Raw genomic sequence first — 19,197 nt, 5'->3', positions numbered from 1 at the left:
CCCCTCAACATAAGAGAGATCTTAACGTAGAGAAAACCTCGACCAGCCCCTCTAACCCTTACAGGCGACATGTCACGCAGACGGTAGTTCAACGTGCCCTTTTGACATATGCAAGGTGAAACCCAAACGATAAAAGACTCCCGGGGAGCGAGGATGTCTGGTGGTCCTCGTTAGCGCGTCTAACGAGATCCTGTACCCGATAATAGCACAACTCTTCTTCTGTTCCGTGTCTCCATAGTGCTCGCGAGTGTTTTCAAATCAAAAGACGTGTGTGACTTTTAACTCTTAGATGTTAGATTAAAAACTAGAAGAAAAAAAAACTACAAAAACAGCTGCAAAAACATGTGTATCGTGTGGTGTTGTACCGGGGTTTAGTGGCACCGGGGAGCCCAGCTCTTCAGGTTATTACCAAGCTAACAAAAGATTCAGCTCAAAAAGGCAAAACTGTACCGTTTGATTTTGCTGGTATGAATATATATATAAAGATATATATATATATATAAAAGTATATAACATGTTCCAGTTCCTACACGGAGGGAACAGCCCAGTGGAATCAGACCTTAGCGTCCCTACGGATTGGGGTAGGACCGCCGTGTGTCTCCGTACGTCCGTCAGTCCACGAGCGACATTCGCGCGGTCGCCGTGATGACGCGGAAAATCCTTCTCTTTGCGGTCGTCCTACTTTTTTCGGTTTTTCGTTCGGTGTGTCGTCAGGCTGTGAGAGGAGAAGTGTGCGTATTCGAACACAACAGCACTTGTTTTGTCGTTTTGTTTAGTTCAAGTTGTTTTTTTGGCGGGAAAGGGAAACAGGACGTTGTGCTGAAGGTTGTAGCGTGTTGTCGTCTTCTCCGGGTAAACGGATCAGAGATCTCGATAAAGGCTGTGTTTAAATCATGGGGGGCGATGTTAGCTCAGAGGATGAGGTTGACATTGGGAGCTTGGTTTGAAAGCACAGAGGGGTGGGGGGGGGGGGGGGGGGGGGGGGGAGGGAGTATGACATAGCCCCTCATGGCGGAGACGCAGCCTAAGGAGGGACCCTTTTGAGTCACTGATTCCTCGGAGAGGGTCGGCACTCAAGATACAATGTTCTAGAAATCAACTTTTATTTTTAAAGAAATTATGAGAAAAAAAAAAACGAACGCCCACATATGACTTTTCTTTGCCCCACGTTCCGTGATCTGTTTGTGTAAAAGCACTGACGGTGAACCCCGAGAACAGAGCGGTTCGTTAGCGAGACGACGGCGAAGGGAACAGAGAATCTCAACCTTCGTCCAGAACGCTCCGAGTGATTCTGTGGTTTGTGTTCCACGGTCGCTTCCGTCTCCTATATGAATACCGATAGAAAAAAACATTTGTATTATTTTCTTCCGGAGAAGCGGCTGTTTTATTTTCCTTAGGGACTGGCGGGGCTAGGGGCCCGCATTGGCCCCGGCCCCTGGGCCTATCAGGAGGGACGGGCCTAGGGGCCGCGGGCAATGTGCTCAGTCCAGACTTTACTTTGTTATTAGTTTATCTTTTGGTTTTATATCGATAGATTTATTGTGCTGTCATTTGATATGGGATTAGAACGTCAAGGATTTTGCGTCTGTGTAAATGAGTGGAAATTTAATTGAAAAACAGAAGTACATAAAATAACTGTAGTGTAAATCTATCAATGTGTTACTATATTGATGAACATCATGAAATATATGTATATTGGAAAAAAAATACTTTGAACGTGTGATTTCTTTTGTGTACATTGTGTGTGTGCACATACGTATACACAAACGCACACAGGTAGGTAAGTTAAGGTAAGGTATATGAGTGAGATACACAAAATCAGCATGAACAATGTTCAAAACATTAACGTATCTCGTCACACTTTGGTGATTTCACTGTTGCTGAATGACTTCGTGATCGATATGTGACCCGTCATGTCGCCATGATGCCACCTTCCGGTGAAGCCGACAGATTGCAGGTCCTTCAAACACGGAAGAGAAAAGATGGTATTACGTGTTGCGTTGAAATTTGACTATACAGTAATACAAGGGCAGTGGTGTAAACCGTGTTAGGTCGTACAGTAACAGATAGTCGTGATGTGTTAGATGCTCTTAGCAGCAGGGTCTAAGCCCCGCCCCCTGAGGTGACTCATCGCAGTGACACCAGACGCCCGCCAGGTGTCGCCACCGCTGCTGTTTTTATTAGTGTAAGTATGTAAGTAATTGGCCCTAGTACTACTGTACCACAATAATAACTGTCCTCTCTAGAGGGGAATGCCGGACTACCTACCATAGATTATTATTCATCACCGGAAAGCAAGGCATTTCTTCACCTCACTAAACTAAAGCCTAAACTTGCAGCGTTTTATAACAACAGCCGCTAGTCTAAACAAGGGCTGATCCCTGTCGTAGTTCGGGGCTGTCGTGCCTGATTATACAGATCCGTCATTTCAGCTGTCAGAATGTAGTTCATGTTGTTTAATTGTTACTCTTACACGTTCAATCTTCACAACCTCCCTGCTGACATCTGAGACAGCATCGCGGCCACAAAGAATGCGAGGAGAGAGAGGAGGAGAATAACGTTCACAGTAGATGTGTCCCCTCCCATCTGCAGATGGTACGGTCCACCCTGCCTGCTATAATTATATGTCCATGAGTAAGATGGGTTTCATCACATGTCTATGGTTTCATCACTTCTGCAGATGGTACGGTCCACTCTGCCTGCTATAGCGACTCACTCCTGCCCCCTGGAGGCCTGGGGGGTGGCGCCTCACTCTAGAATATCCTCTCTGGGAGCCGGTCTGACGCAACCACAGCCGTCCTCTACGCTGCTCTGTGGATAGGCTCTGTTCAGTTTTCTTCTTAACGCTCACACACACACACACACACACACACACACACACACACACACACACACACACACACACCCCCCACACACACAAACACAATCAATCTACCCCCCACCCCCCCCCCCCACACACACACACACACACACTCACTGTTTCCTCAGATGAATGTTTGAGAGGAATGTGTGACTCCGTCTCTCCGGGGTTTGGGCAGCAGAACCGGGGGCCGTTAACGTCCGGTTCCCCGTCGGTGGAAAGGTCAGACCCCCCCCCAGGAGCCCCCCCCCTACATTCCTGCTATATCTGATCAGACCGTCCGGTTCAGACTGGTTGGCACGTCTGACATTAATAATCTGATCTAATGCACAATCACGTACAATACTTTAAATCTGTTGGACTCTTTTTATTTGACTGTATTATCGTATCTCAATGATGTTATTTGATTAACTTTCAAGCAGTTTAGACAAATCTTCAAAACCGATTTTTTGTCTCAAAAATGACAATACATTCTTCTCAATAATGAAAAGTGATTATATGCTCATTCTTTAACATTATCTAAAATACTATTAAGTCTGCAGGCAGCAGCCTTTGTGTCTTAAGCACATAAAATATGAATATTCCAAAAACATGTGAAATCCTGCAGACCCCTCTCCTGAGCAGACAGACCTCCAGACCTCCACTGTCTCTGTGATCCAACACTCCAGCTGTGGTTTTCCTCTCTGCGTACATCTCCAGCTGTTCCGGTCAGCAGACGAGTCATCAGCACAGAGTCAGGTCCCAGAGGGAGAATACACCGAACCACTGACCTCAGACGCTTCATCCAGAGTGACTCACAATAAGTCCATTTGTCAGAAGAAAGAGAAACAACAATAGATGTATATAAGGATGTAACTATCACTAGGTTAATCCATTCCCTGTATACAACAGAGATAGCTAGGATAAGACGTTACACAATGCTAAGTACTATTTTTAAGTGCCAGGACGTACAACATACAATAAGTACTATTTTTAACTTCCAGGACGTACAACATACAATAAGTACTATTTTTAACTTCCAGGACGTACAACATACAATAAGTACTATTTTTAAGTGCCAGGACGTACAACGTACAATAAATACGTAAGAGGTACTAAAAACGTTCTGGTGCTTGAGAGTGGTTCCCCTTCACTGTTTACGTCTCTCCGGGGTTTGTGGGTTTGTGGGTTTGTGTTCACTAGGGTTCGGATTACAGTGAAACATGAGTATCTGCTGTTGTTGCTTTATGAGTTTATTCTGGAGGAATGCGGGGGCGACGCGGTCCTGACATGTTGGGCTTCATCCCTGCAGCCTCCTGGCGCTGCTCTCCACCTGCACACGCGTCAGCCCCCCCGGCCCCGACACACCTTCACCCCCGCCTCCCCGGCCCACCGTCACCCCCCAGCCTGACCCACCGTCACCCCCCAGCCCGACCCACCGTCACCCCCCAGCCCGACACACCATCACCCCCCAGCCCGGCCCACCGTCACCCCCCAGCCCGACCCACCGTCACCCCCCAGCCCGACCCACCGTCACCCCCCAGCCTGACACACCGTCACCCCCCAGCCTGACACACCCGTCACCCCCCAGCCTGACACACCGTCACCCCCCAGCCCTACCCACCGTCACCCCCCAGCCTGACACACCGAAAGCATCCGTAAACAGTCGAAATACCCGAGTGTTGCCGTAATGATCCGCCACATTGTGAAATGTCCTCACGCTGGAGGAATGCCTCCAGACCAGAGAATAACGATCACTCTGGAGGAGATTAAGGCCCCGTCCCAATACCTCCCCCTAGCCCTAGATTTTTGCCCTAACCCTAGATTTTGCACGTTCTCGTGTAGGGGTAGGGTGTCCCATTACTGTAGGGAGCAAGGGGGAGTGCTATTTTGCCCTTATAATCAACCCTCAAAACGTAGTGAGGTCCGATGCAGGCTTAAAACGAAGTGTAAGATTTACCGTTGAGGGCACTCCAAACCAAGTGGAAGTTTTAAGGGGGGAGAAATGAGACAGGGCCTTAATGTCTTCTCAGACCCGCTCTCTCCCTGGATGCCCCTCTGGCTGGCCCTGGGTCCAGGGTTGTTATGGGGGAGGGAAGCCATCTGGCGTTAATCATACCTTTCTTCACCGACCCCCGGCCCCCCCTGGCCTGCATCACCCCCCCATTGCCTCACCCCTACTGTGTGCAGTGAGTGGTTAGGATCCCTCTCTCTCGGTCCCTCTCTTCCCACAACATTACCCCCTCTCTCAAACTCCTACTCACTTCCCTCTCTCCGTCCCTCCTCCCTAAACCGTTCCTAACCACTATCTAGAACTTTCACCAACGTCTACAGCTCTCTCCCTCTCTCCCTCTCTCGCTCTCTCTCTCTCTCTCCCTCTCTCCGCCCTCTCCAGAAACCTTCCTCTCCTCTCCTCCCTCCCTCCTCCGCCCCTCCCTCCGTCCCCCTGCGTCTCCCCTCCGTCTCCCTGCGTCTCCTCTCTTCTCCAGTGCGCTGTAGCTCGCTGAGGACGCTGCATCATGGATCTCCCCGGCTGTGTGTGGACGGCCAGCTCCTTCCTGCTGTACCTCAGCGCTGGCTGGCTCCTGTCTGCGGCCCGGGCCCAGCAGACCAACTTCACCAGGTGAGGACCTCTGCTGCTTTATAAGAACCTCGATGCATGGCACTCAGACGTCTTCTCAAGCCGATCGCAGCGCCTTAGGGGGTGAGATGAGGAGGGTTACTGTAGCATAGTGTACCGGTACACTAAACAACTGAACAAGATGCCCCCTAACCCTCGCCCTAACCCTCACCCTCACCCTCACCCTCACCCTCACCCTCACCCTAACCCATAACCCTAACCATAACCCTAACCCTCACCCTAACCCATAACCCTAACCCATAACCCTCACCCTCACCCTCACCCTCACCCTAACCCATAACCCTAACCATAACCCTAACCCTCACCCTAACCCATAACCCTAACCCATAACCCTCACCCTAACCCTATCCCTCACCCTAACCCATAACCCTAACCCTAAGGCTAACCCCTAACCCTAACCCTAACCCCTAACCCTAAGACTAACCTCTAACCCTAACCCTAACCCCTAACCCTAACCCCTACCTGCTCATTAGTGACCTCTGTAGACGCTCTGTGTGACTTTGGTCTGCTAGTTGATAAATAGTGAAGAGTTAATAAACGTACCATGATAAAACGATAATGATAAAGACGACAGATCACCATCCCCCACGACACACACAACTACACACAACTACACATCACACACACACACACACTAACAGACCCCCTCACACACACAAACTAACACACTACACACATACACACAACCAAAAAACATTCCCAGACACAACTGCACGCCACACACACACACACACACACACACACTAACAGACCCCCTCACACACACAAACTAATACACCACACTCATACACACAACCAAAAAACATCCACACACAAACACACACTAAGAAACCCACTCACATCCTCTCAGTGTTTACATCTGATAAGCGTCTGCCTGTCCATCTGTGTGTCTGCGTGTCTGTCTGTGTGTCTGTCCCCCCCCGGTCCGTATTGCGGTCGCTGCCGTCCTGCTGTTGTTCTTGGAGCCACTGAGCGAGTCAGGCTCTGTCTGCCGTGACTCAGAGTTGACCCAGATGTTTCCAGATGTTATTCTGCCTGTGGGGTCCGCTCTCCTGGCTCTGAACCTCTTGGCTGCGAGGGGAAGATTATAATTATTTATCCTTTACTCTGGTTGAGAAGTATTTTTCTAGGAAAGAAACGTTTGTTTGTGCCTGAGGATTGTGCCTGAGGACTGGATTTGTTCCAGAGCTTTCTGATCGCTCCCAACATTTCTACATCAACCACTGACAATGTGCCGGAGATCAAAATTGGAGGAGCAGCAAAGATTCTTCGAATCGTGCTTCATGACTGATTTCCTTGGAATCAAACGGGCCAAGTGCATTTCTCCTTTCTGCTGTTTCAGTTAGTGAGCGTTTTTTCGCAGGAGGGCCCGAGTTGGTCTGCATAGACACTCATCAAGCCTCAGTTGTCTGAACCACAGCCTCTGATTTACTGCTTCTCGTCTCTCTGTCCTCCCCAAGCCGACAGTGGCTCTAATGATACGTTAAGATCATCTCCCACAGCACCATAAATACCTCAGTTAGATGTAGAGATAAGACACTGAAACTGAACTGAGTATTGCACCACAAGCTTTCTAATCCAGTGAGATACTAGACACTAACTCATGACCCACGTCCTGTTTTACCCTCCAGCCTTAGGTGGGAGGACAGCATTTACACTGAAAACTCTCTGAGGGATGTCTTTTGGCAAGCGATCTGTTACTTACAATAGCCTGTTTCCTGTCCATGGGGCCTCCTTGAGACTCAGAGTAAACAAGACTTCATTACCGCATTAAACTGTGTAACGACTATGAGGTAATAGTGGAGGAATTGCAGCTTACTGTGGGATATTTGAGGGTATTTTGACCCACGTTGGAAGACCTAGGGATGCGTTAGCCAGACCGGGATGAAGTTAGCCAGACCAGAAGCTGTGGAAAGTTCCAGTAATTCCACTCATCCATCTCCTTTCCCAGAAACACTCTTGTGAAATACTTTAAATTACTTTCTGCTGAGTGTTGCAATATTCTTAGAATTCTTCAAGTCATTGCAGTGATTTAGTAATTAGTTATTTGCGACGTTGTCAGGAATGTAGGCCTATCTGGAAATGATCCCTTTTTCCTAGGCTATTTGTTGATGGGTTTTCAATCGGTACCACAAAAACCCAAACTAGCAGAACCCGACCACAACTTAACGTCTTGGTACCCTGGAAGTTGATGCAGGTTTCTGTTGTCCTCTGACCTTTGACCTCCGCTCTCCAGGCCGGTCTTCAACTGCGGCGGCGACCTGGTGTCGGACTCCGGCTTCGTGGGCAGTGAAGACTTCCCCAGCTACTACAAGCCCAACAGCAAGTGCACCTGGCGCATCACGGTGGGTCCCCTAGGGTGCTCCGCCCCCTGCTGCCCCGTGTCTCTGGGGTCCGCCCCCTCCTGGGGTCCGCCCCCTCCTGGGGTCCGCCCCCCCTGGGGTCCGCCCCCTCCTGGGGTCCGCCCCCTCCTGGGGTCCGCCCCCCCTGGGGTCCCCTGCCTTCACATCTGCTTCACGATGTGCAGGAGTTCGGCTCAGCTCAGCAGCTAGAGCCGGGTTGATATGTAACCGAAAGGTTGCTAGTTCGATCCCCGGCTCGAGGTGTCCCTGAGCAAGACGCCTCACAACTGACTGCTCCCGACGAGCTGGCTGTCGCCCTGCGGGGGTTGACTTGTGAATGTGTGAGTGAAAGTTCTAAGTCGCTTTGGACAAAAAGCTTCAGCAAAATCCCCTAAAATGTGAAAACGGAAATTTTCCCAGGTCCCCGAAGGCAACGTGGTGATGCTGACGTTCCGCGTGATGGACATGGAGGCGGACTCCCTCTGTCGCTACGACTACCTGGACGCGTACAACGGCCACTCCAACATGGTGCAGAAGCTGGGCCGCTTCTGCGGAACGTTCCGGCCGGGCGCGCTGATCTCCACCAGCAACACCATGATGCTGGAGATGGTCTCCGACGAGGGCAACCAGGGCCGCGGCTTCGTCGGCTACTTCAGCGGCGTCGCGCCCACCGCTAACGGTAAGAACAAGGTAGCGCAGTATCTCAGTATGGGAGGGCGTTATTGCCGCCACAAGTTCAAAGAAATATATTTCATATCATTTTGAGGACCAAGGTCTCAATGTGTAATATTTCTACTAGGGCTTAGCCTAAAATAATCAGGAGATATCTGTAGCCGATGCCGATCGATAGGGATTTCAGTAATGTTATCAATATTACTAGTTATTACTAATATTGCTTGCCGGTCCGTACCTCTCACTTTGTTAACAAGAATTGTACTATCAACACTCCCTAAACACTCCCCGAGTCCGCGAATGAACGCGAATGTCCACCTTAGCGAGTCCTAACCTTAACGAGTCCTCACCTTAACGAGTCCTAACCTTAACGAGTCCTCACCTTAACGAGTCCTCACCTGAACGAGTCCTCACCTTAACGAGTCCTACCCTGAGTACTGTGGCTGCTCTCTCCTGTACAGAGGAACAGTTCTGCGGGGGGAAGATCACCAAGGCGCAGGGAGAGATCACCACGCCTGGCTGGCCCATGAATAAGTACCCAGCCGGGACCAGCTGCTCCTGGCTCATCACCGTGGACCCGGGCATGGTACCCAGCCCACACCTCAACCGTTACCTCTTCTCCCAGTCGCACCCTCTGTCTGTGTCCAGTCCAAGTCCAGTCAGCTGTCCATTTAGCAGACGCTTTTATCCAAAGCCATTTACAATAAGTACATTTGTCAGAAGAAGACAAACAACAATATATGGCTGTCGGTACAGTAAGGATGTTCATAGAACCAAGTGCCAAGCACTAACTATCACTAGGTTAACCCATTCCCCGTATACAACAGAGATAGCTAGGATAAGATGCTACACAATGCTAAGTACTATTTTTAAGTGCCAGAACGTACAACATACAATAAGTGCGTACCCTTAAGTCCTCAAAGGACTTAAGGGTATATCTAAACCCAAACGCAGGGAAGGAACCTTGAGGAGGATCTCAGAAGAGAAATCCCTCCTTCCTGGGAGGGTTAGAGCACTAAGGGCCTAACACATAATGACACACGTATAACAGTAGCTTCAAACAAAGCAGAAACAAAGGTTAGGTTGTAAAAGCAGTGCTCGTGTTTGATTGTACATGTGTACCTACGTGTGTGTGCGTGTGTGTGTGTGTGTCAGGTGATCATGGTGAAGTTTGATAAGTTCCTGCTGGAGGCTGACACCTACTGCCGCTTTGACTACGTGGCGTTCTTCAACGGCGGGGAGAGAGACGACTCCCGACTGATCGGGAAGTTCTGCGGCGACAGAGCTCCTGAGTGAGTACTGAACCAGTGACAGGTCCTCCTCTGAGGACACGTCAGATCTCTGTGCAACCCTGTTCAAAATAACCTGCCTCTTATCTCTAGCTCATCCTCCCCTCACCTCCTCTCCTCTCTCTCCCTCTCCCCTTCTCTCCTCTCCTCCTCCTCTCCTCTCTTCTCCTCCCCTCCTCCTCTCCTCCTATCCTCTCTCCTCCCCTCTCTTCTCTCCTCCTCCTCTCCTCTCCCCTCCTTCTCTCTCTCTCTCCTCTCTCCTCCCTCCTCTCCTATCCTGCCCTCTCCTCTCCTCTCCTCCTCCTCCCTCTCCTCTCCTTTCCTCTCCTCTCGACTCGTCTCCACTCCTCCTCCCCTACTTTCTCCTCCTCCTCCTCTCCTCCCCCCTCCCCTCCTCAGGCCGCTGGTTTCCAACGGCAACGTGCTGCTGGTCCAGTTTGTGTCTGACCTCAGCGTGACCTCCGATGGCTTCCTGGCGAGCTACACCACCGTCCCCCGCGGCACCACCTTCGACTCCGCCCCCAGGCTGGACAGGCCCGTTACCAGGACGACCACCACCCGCGCCCCCACCACCACCACCACAACCACCACCACCACCACCACCACCACCACCACCACCATGAAACCCAAGGACCAGAAGCCCCCCAGGAGCCGGGGAAGGGTCACTCCGGGTCAGAATGGAGCCACCAGACCTGGGAACGGAAAGAGACCTGGTATGGGGGGACTGTGTGTGTGTGTCTGTGTGTCTCTGTGTGTGTGTCTTCTCTCTTGGAATGTGTAGTATAGTAGAGGTCATTTTCTCATGTCTGTTTATTACGGTCTGATATGACTGCTGGTGAGGAGAGAGCGTCGGTCTCAGAGTGTGGAGCCAGTTCCACGACCATAAAAACCCAGTTCCATGTCCATAAGAACCCGGTTCCATGTCCATAAGAACCCGGTTCCACGTCCGCCATAAGAACCGTGTGTCTGTTCTCTGTCCTAGTGCTGGGGAACCCGCTGTGTGCGAAGGCCTGTAAGAGGGACGGAACCATCAAGACCAGCTACTGCGCCAGCGAATTTGGTGAGTCCCTCCTCGGCCAATCAACGGCGAGAGACATCACTGCACAACCAATCCACTTCCGACCGATTTAATAATATCAGCCAAGCAAATTCCAAGCCACCGTGGTCCAACCAATCATTTCATCTAAAGGCAGTGATGTCACACGTCTGAGATGTTACTTGCATTAACCATGAACTAAACTAAAGAAACTCTACAGACCGTTTGCTACACAGTTATTAAGTGACGTGCCTGTGTAGAACTTGTGTAGTTACTCCAATTACATTTTAGTGGCTCCAATAACTTGTAGTCACAACATGCTTATTGAATGTTGTACATCCTTGCACTTAAAAATAGTACTCAGCATTGTGTAGCATCTTATCCTAGCTATCTTTGTTGCACACGGGGAATGGGTTAACCTAGCGATTGTTAGTGCTTGGCACTTGGTTCTATGAACATCCTTACTGTACCGCCATATATTGTTGTTTCTCTTTCTTACGACAAATGGACTTATTGTAAGTCACTTTGGATAAAAGCATTTGCCGAACGCCCTGAATGTAAATGTAAAGTTGTAGCTACTCCTCCTCCCTCTCCTCCACCTCCCCCTCCTCACCCTCCTCTTCCTCCTCTTCTTCCTCCTCCTCCTCTTCCTCCTCCTCCTCCTCTTCCTCCTCCTCCTCCTCCTCCAGTGCTGACGGGGAAGGTGACGGCCCTGACCCCGGGGGCCCCGCGGCTCCGTGCACGTGAGCGTGACGCTCATCAAGACCTACAAGGAGGGCCGTCTGTCCGTCACCGAGGGCGCCGCCCGCACCGTCAAGATGGTGGCGCAGTGCAGGAAGTGCCCCGTGCTGAGGAAAGGTACGGCCGCGCCGCGAGGGCTAACACAGCTAGGAGGGCATGCTAACACACCAGGAGGCTATGCTAACATGCTAGGAGGGCATGCTAACACTCCAGGGGGCTATGCTAACGGGTTAAGGGAATGCTAGCGTGCTAGGAGGCTATGCTAACATGCTAGGAGGCTATGCTTACGCTCCAGGAGGCTATTCTAACACGCTAGGAGGCTATGCTAACATGGCCAGAGGCTACCCTAACGCGCTAGGAGGCTAAGCTAACATGGCCAAAGGCTATCCTAACATTCTAGTGGGCTGTGTTTACACCCCAAGGAGGCTATGCTAACAGGCCGGAATGCTATGTTTACACCCCGAGGAGGCTATGCTAACCTGCTAGGAGGCTGTGTTTACACACCGGGATGCTATGCTAACAGGCCGGGCTGCCTTTGAGCCTCTCTCTCTGAACACAAACCCCGCGCTGTGTGAGCTGACGCTGTGTGAGCTGACGCTGGGTCCTCCCTCAGGGGCGGAGTACATCCTGATGGGGGGCGTGGACGAGGACGGCCGGGGGACCCTGAGCCACGGCGCCTTCACCGCCCTCTACAAGACCCCCCACGGCAACCTGCTGACCAGCCTCGGCAAGCAGCCCTGTTAACCAGGCCACTAAGACTACACCAGCCACAACCTGCTGACTAGCCCCCGGCCAGCAGCCCTGTTAACCAGGCCACTAAGACTACACCAGCCACAACCTGCTGACCAGCCCCCGGCCAGCAGCCCTGTTAACCAGGGCTGCACTGGTCTACACCAGCCTCTAGGACTACACCACCCACTAGGACTACACCATCCACAGAGGCCTACACCACCCACAGCCAGGCCCTGCTAACACCACCAGGCCTACACCACCCACAGCCAAGCCCTGTTAACACCACCATGCCTACACCACCCACAGCCAGGCCCTGTTAACACCACCAGGCCTACACCCACAGCCAGGCCCTGCTAACACCACCAGGTCTACACCCACAGCCAGGCCCTGTTAACCCTACCAGGCCTACACCACCCACAGCCAGGCCCTGTTAACACCACCAGGCCTACACCCACAGCCAGGCCCTGCTAACACCACCAGGTCTACACCCACAGCCAGGCCCTGTTAACCCTACCAGGCCTACACCACCCACAGCCAGGCCCTGTTAACCCCACAAACACCACATTTGAAGCTCTGGGACCCACCACGCCACCACCACATTTCACAACAACTAAATCCAGGGATTGTGAAAAAACAAAAGGAAACAGTGTTGTAGAAATAAGATGTGTTCTTGGAAAAACCCACAGTTTTCCCTTCACCGCAGTGGAATATACCACTTTTTTTTTACGTAAGAACACATTCCTGACTTTTAATTGTAATTTATGTATAAATAAAGGATTTATAAGTCGTATTTTAACGGTCGAAATTGTTTGTTACCGCTAATCAGGAACATGTGTTAATGTGCGCGCTGACTCGCTGTTCAGCGATCTCTGTCTCCCTCTGGTGGCCACGGGGAATATCACAATGCTTTATCTTCTCCCAGTACCTTCTCGAAGAGATGTACTTCATATGCACACAATATCAGGGTATTATTTACTCTTCTTGCATTAATATTTTGGAGACTGGACTGCAGTGTCCTGCAAATGAGATTCATTCCATCTATCATGAATTATATTCCGTAGGCTTATGTAGTGGCTATTCATTTCATGTTTCATTTCCTCACGGTCTCTAGTTCACATGTGTGACATTCTGTGTGATTTACATCATAACCATAAACAGGTTACATTACCCTCGAGTTCCACAGCCGATTACCACCACACGACTGGAAGGAAAAAATACTGAAAGAATACTGAAGTACAGAAACGCCACTGATGATGTCACAACTCTCTCTCTCACTCTCTTTCCTGCACTCTCTCACTCTCCGCCTCACTTCTCCCCTCACCTCTCCCTCCCCCTCTCCTCTCTCTCCCACTCTTCTCTCCTCCTCTCTCTCCCTCTCTTCTCTCTCACCCCTCTCCCTCTCTCCTCTCCCTCACCTCTCTCCCCCTCTCCCTCCCCCTCACCTCTCTCTCCCCCCTCCCCCTCTCTCTCCCTCCCTTTCCTCTCCCTAACCTCTCCCCCTCTCCCCCCCCCCCTCTCTCTCTCTGTAATCCAATAGGCTCGTAGTCAGGGTGGAAGACTTTATTTTCAGTCCAAACACGACACACAGCTGTGAATACAGGCAGAGTTTTATTAAAAAGGTTTGTAAAAACACATCTGGCCCCAGTCCACATGAGGCCCCCCGTCTGAAATGTCACAGCAATTATTATCAGATGATTAATTACAATGAACTGTACAGTGGCTGGAGTCTGACGCAGCGAAGTCTCTTCAAAGTGTCCTTCTTCAAGGACATCTCTCTGATTGGTCGTCGACCGAACCGAAGGATTTATGAACTGACTAACTTCATCTGAACGCCTTCCAGCCGTTCCCCTCCCCTCTTTCTCTCTTCCCCGTCTCCTCCTCTCATCTCCTCCTCCTCCTCCCTCACCTCCTCTCCTTTCCACTTCTCTCCTCTCTCTCCTCCCTCCTCTCTCCTCCCTCTCCCATTCTCCACCACACACCTCCCCTCCCTCTCTCCCCCCTTCCTCCTCCTCTCCCCTCCCCCTCTCCTCTCACTCAATCCCCTCCCTCCCTCCCTCCCCCTCTCCTCCTCTCACTCAATCCCCTCCCTCCCTCCCTCCCTCCCCCCCCTCCCCCCCCTCCCCCCTCCTCCTCACACCCAGACGCTCCCCTTCCCCTCCCGGTCCCCCACGGCCCCTGGGGGCCCGCCCCGGCAGCAGCCGCGGGCCCCCAGGCCGCGGTGCCGGGCGGCGGGCAGGTTCTTGTAGACGGCGCGGCTGTAGGGCACGAAGCAGAGCCCCAGCTGCAGGTGGCGGGCGAGGCGGCAGTAGGCGGCCAGGGCCAGCACCAGCAGGGGGGTCAGCAGCAGGAAGCCCACCACCAGCAGGGCCACGCAGCCCCCGTCCTCCAGAAGGTCAGAGCAGTACAGAGACGTCCCGTGGGGCTGGACCTAGGACCGGACCAGGACTAAGGGTTAGGACGGACCAGGACCGGGACCAGGACTAAGGGTTAGGACGGACCGGGACCAGGACCAGGACTAAGGGTTAGGACGGACCAGGACCGGACCAGGACTAAGGGTTAGGATGGACCAGGACCGGGACCAGGACCAGGACTAAGGGTTAGGACAGACCAGGACTGGGACCGGGACCAGGACCAGAACCAGGACTAAGGGTTAGGGCAGACCAGGACCGGGACCAGGACCAGGACTGGGACCAGGACCAGGACTAAGGGTTAGGACGGACCGGGACCAGGACCAGGACCAGGACCAGGACTAAGGGTTAGGACAGACTAGGACCGGGACCAGGGGGTTAGGGTTAGGATGGACCAGGACCAGGACTGGGACCAGGGGTTAGGGTTAGGACAGACCAGGACCAGGACCAGGGGGTTAGGGTTAGGGGGGTCATGGACCAGGACCAGGACCAGGTCTAAGAGTTAGGGGGGTCAGGGACCAGGACTAAGTGTTAGGAGGGTCAGGGACCAGGACTAAGGGTTAGGAGGGTCAGGGACCAGGTCTAAGGGTTAGGAGGGACCAGGACCCGGTCTGGCTGAAGGTCTTATTAATATGTGATGTATATCATGATGTCCTGTAGTGACGTATGGAGGAGAGTGTTGATGATATGAAGTCATACTGCAGTATGGTGTCATGGTGAGTTGGTGAGTTGGAAGATAATTGTTTTAATGGTGAGTATATGACATAACAACAACAGCATCACATGTTGTAGTAGAGCGTAGACACTTATAGATGATGTCATTGAGATGTATACTATATAGACCCCTCTAAGGTTATATAATGTTACATTGATATAAACTGGTGTAGCAGAGGCTGGTGTCCTCGTGGTGACCTGAGGAACCAGACTAACTCTACAACCACACCACGAGCAGAGAGACGGGAATCACAGAGCTGCTCTACAAACAGACCCAGGGGGGTGAACACTCATACACTCACACATACACTCATAAGTACAGGAAGAGACACACACACAAGTAGTGTACGCACACACACAACACGCACACATGTCACATCCTAACATGGAAAAGTACCTGAGTGGCCAAGCACATCCGGCCTATTCTCTTAACCTCCGCTCTCTGTCTCTCTCTCTCTCTCTCTCGCGCTCGCTCGCTCTTGCTCTAAAAATACCCCCAATCTTGCACGCTTGTTTGCGTGCATTAGTGTGTGTGTGTGTGTGTGTGTGTGCGTACGTGTGTGTGTGTGTGCTATATGTGTGTGTTTATATGTGCATGCGTGTGCGTGTGTGTGCGCGCGCCCGCGCGCGCGTGTGTGTGTGTACTCACGGTGGAGTGACACAGGAAGCCGAACACCACCATGACCAGCGAGGGCGTGAGGATGGTCCCGAAGACCAGCGCCGCCAGACCCCCGTTCACCAGGGCCACCAGCAGGTTCTGGGCGGTGACCAGCACGGAGCAGGCCCAGCAGTCCAGGGACCCCCGCAGCTCCAGCTCCTCCCCCTCGGCCCCCGCCAGGGAGTAGGGCGGGGGCACCACCACCCCCGACCCCCCCAGGGTGTTGGTGGGGGAGCCCGGCTCGGAGCGGGGGGGCTCCGACACCGGGGGCTTCTCCATGGTGCCGTTCCCGGACACGCTCATCCTCCTGGGTGAGGGGGGGGGGGGAGGGAGGGGGAGGGGGGGGTTATCGTCATCCTCAGCATCGTCTTCCTCTTTGTCATCATCAATATCATCATCATCATCATCATCATCATCATCACTGACGTCAGTATTTTATTCTTCATTCTCTGTCCGTCTACAAGTCTCTCTCTCGCCCTCTCTCTCTCGCTCTCTGTCTCTCTCTCAGTCTCTGTATCTGTCAGTCTGTCTGTCTCTCTCGCTCATTCTCTCTCTCTCTCTCAGTCTCTGTATCTGTCTGTCTTTCTCTCTCTCTCTGTCTCTCTTTCTCTCTCTCTCTGTCTGTCCAGCAGTAGTAAAATCGAAAAGTATTGTTCTAATTTTAGAAGTTATTTTACTGCATGTTTGAGTTCCTTCCTTCCTTCCTTCCTTCCTTTCAGTTTATCTGTCTTTCTTCATTAAAGTCTTTCCTTCTATTTTCTTTCTTTCATTCTTTCTTTCTTTTTTTTTATTATTATTTTCTCTCGTTATCATTTCTTTCTTTCTTTTATCCATCTCTCATCCTTCCACCTCACTCCTCTCTATCTCTCTCTCTGTCTTTCCCTGGTCTAAAGTTTAGACTAGGGAACCCTTAGTTTAGGGTTAGTCTGAGCGTCAACACGCTCAACAACACGCAGTGGAAGGAAGCGGCCGACCCCACCTCGGCCGGTCGGGTAACTAGACGCCATAACAATACAGCGGCCTGCACCGCGACACATTCCTCCCGGCGCGCTGAGTGTGAGCACAATGTTTTCACATCGAGTACCGCCAGCTCTCGCTTTTATTCCCTTGGAATTAGTTTCCATTTAACCGCTCCGCTGAAGGTATATGATGCGTAAAACGACTCGTTTTTCCCTCCTTTTTTTTTAATGAAGTGCTCAAATTTCTCAGCTTTGTATGAAAAGCATATATTTTTTTCTCCCGGAGTCTCACATGTGCTTTAGATTATTCTAAATATTGAAGCAGACTTTGTGTGGACCCCCCCCCCCCCCCCCCCCGTCCTTGGGTGTTCAAATTACCGCGAGCCTGCCAAGAAGTCAGCCCCGCTCCGCGTTTAACTCAGCCTTTCCTGCTCTGCTGTCAATCATCGGCTGCAAGGAATCCCCACCAATCCCGCCCATTAACCCCCTCCAGTAACCCCGTCCACTAACCCCGCCCACTTCCAGTCCACTAACCCGTCCACTAACCCGGCCCACTACCAGTCCACTAACCACGCCCACTAACCCCGTCCACTAACCCCCGTCCACTAACCCCGTCCACTAACCCCGCTCACTAACCCCGTCCACTAACCACGTCCACTAACCACGCCCCCCCCCCCCCCCCTCCTCACTACTGCCGCTAGTGGGAATGTTGAAGTCTCAACCAGACAAAGACATTGACATGAATTTCTCACCTGGACTCAAGAACGAGTTTTGATTTAGAAAAAACTAAATTATGAATGAGAAACATTACATTTATAATACATACAATACATACAATAGGCTTTATGACGTGGAAACTTTTCCAGGTCAATAAAACAACAACAAATCAAAAACATCACAACACAACTCAAACTTGATTCTGTTAAATACTATAATATAATAATAATATAGTAATAATATAATGGGTTTGGCTGATCATTTATAATTTTTTTAAATAAAGAAAACATTGATTATATTCTCAGCGATCAGGTCTGATGAACCTTATTCATTCATTTCTGTCCAGATTGATAAATGTAAAAACAATCCATTTAAAATGATCTGGAACATGTGTTGTTCCTCATAATGTGATGATTCTTCAGATGATGGTATTATTACGGTGAATTAGAGTTGATTTCTTACTTACTGTAAAGTTCTGGATGCCTCTCAGTAGCAGAATGACGGAAACCGTGTCAGAAAAACCAAAACAAATATTTCCTCCGTAGTCTCGGATTTACAAAAACAAAATCTAAATATCTTCAGAAAACCGTCTCTGCCCAGTGTGGAAAACGTAGATTCTCTCTTCAGATGTTTTACAAAAAAAAAAAGATGAAATAATGAATTAAAAGTCTTTTATTTTGCCGTCTGCTCTGAAGGCGTCCAGGAGTTCAGTTGTTCTTCGGTTTCTGCGCTGCTTCTCTCCTCCCTGCTGCTCTGAGCCACTCTCCCACATACGATGAACACAGGGCTATAGGCATGTGAGTGAGTGTGTGTGTGTGGGTGTGTGGGTGTGTGGGTGTGTGTGTGTGTGTGCGGTGGTTCCTGTAGCGGTAGAGTGGTGCTAATGTGAAACACACTGGGCGCAAGCTGGTGTTTCTGCAGGGGGGAGTGTGGGGGAGGCTTGTGATAACCCCCTCAGACCCAGAGGAAAGGCCGGCGTGGCTGAGGGGGGAGAAGGGGGGGGGGAGGAGGGGAGGAGGGGTGGGAGAGGGAGGGAGAGAGTAGTGTTTATTTGGATAGATTGGTGGACCACCACCTCATTCAGCAGTTCTCTCCCGTCTGCAGCCACCGAATCAACGCAGAGTTGGGTGACCCAAGATGGCGTGAATGTTGCGGGTTTGACGCCCGACACTGAAGGTGAAGTTAATTAAAATGAGAAATGGGAGGGAGTGTGAGAGGGAGTGATACAGTGTTCCCCAGAGGGAGACGGGGGGGAGGGGGGGGTGAGCGGTGAGGCGGGGGAGGGTGAGGGGTGAGGAGGAGAGAGAGCAAGGTGAGGGGTGAGTAGATTTGTGTGTTCAGAGTTTTACTGACAGAAATTTGACCTTTGAACCTTTGAGGAGAAGCAGAGCTGGAGGAAATGTGGTCAACAGGGAGAGAGAGAGAGAGAGAGAGAGAGAGAGAGAGAGA

The 19,197-nt window shown here is 51.2% G+C and overlaps 2 protein-coding genes across 2 annotated transcripts; one reads left to right on the top strand and one right to left on the bottom strand.

Annotated features, from left to right (window-relative positions):
* The first annotated feature begins 5,329 nt into the window (after window positions 1-5,329).
* Window positions 5,330-13,088, top strand: LOC311354607 (procollagen C-endopeptidase enhancer 2-like). The gene is given in 10 exon segments (XM_084474418.1): window positions 5,330-5,462; window positions 7,717-7,825; window positions 8,243-8,501; window positions 8,956-9,080; window positions 9,650-9,786; window positions 10,183-10,496; window positions 10,766-10,843; window positions 11,509-11,540; window positions 11,542-11,677; window positions 12,174-13,088. Coding segments are annotated over 10 exon segments (1,425 nt in total). The 5' UTR covers window positions 5,330-5,358; the 3' UTR covers window positions 12,305-13,088.
* A 1,335-nt stretch (window positions 13,089-14,423) lies between these two features.
* tmem88a (transmembrane protein 88 a) lies at window positions 14,424-18,590 on the bottom strand (the record flags this gene model as incomplete). Its single annotated transcript, XM_084473746.1, has 3 exons — window positions 18,215-18,590; window positions 16,064-16,379; window positions 14,424-14,720 (listed from the first exon to the last, which is right to left on the bottom strand). The coding sequence occupies exons 2-3, from the start codon at window positions 16,373-16,375 to the stop codon at window positions 14,424-14,426; spliced, it is 609 nt and encodes a 202-aa protein (XP_084329872.1). The 5' UTR covers window positions 16,376-16,379; window positions 18,215-18,590.
* Between the last annotated feature and the right edge of the window lie 607 nt (window positions 18,591-19,197).

Source organism: Micromesistius poutassou (assembly GCF_964030765.1).
Source record: "Micromesistius poutassou genome assembly, chromosome: 10".
Lineage (NCBI taxonomy): Eukaryota > Metazoa > Chordata > Actinopteri > Gadiformes > Gadidae > Micromesistius > Micromesistius poutassou.
This window is presented reverse-complemented; position numbering and strand designations above follow the sequence as displayed.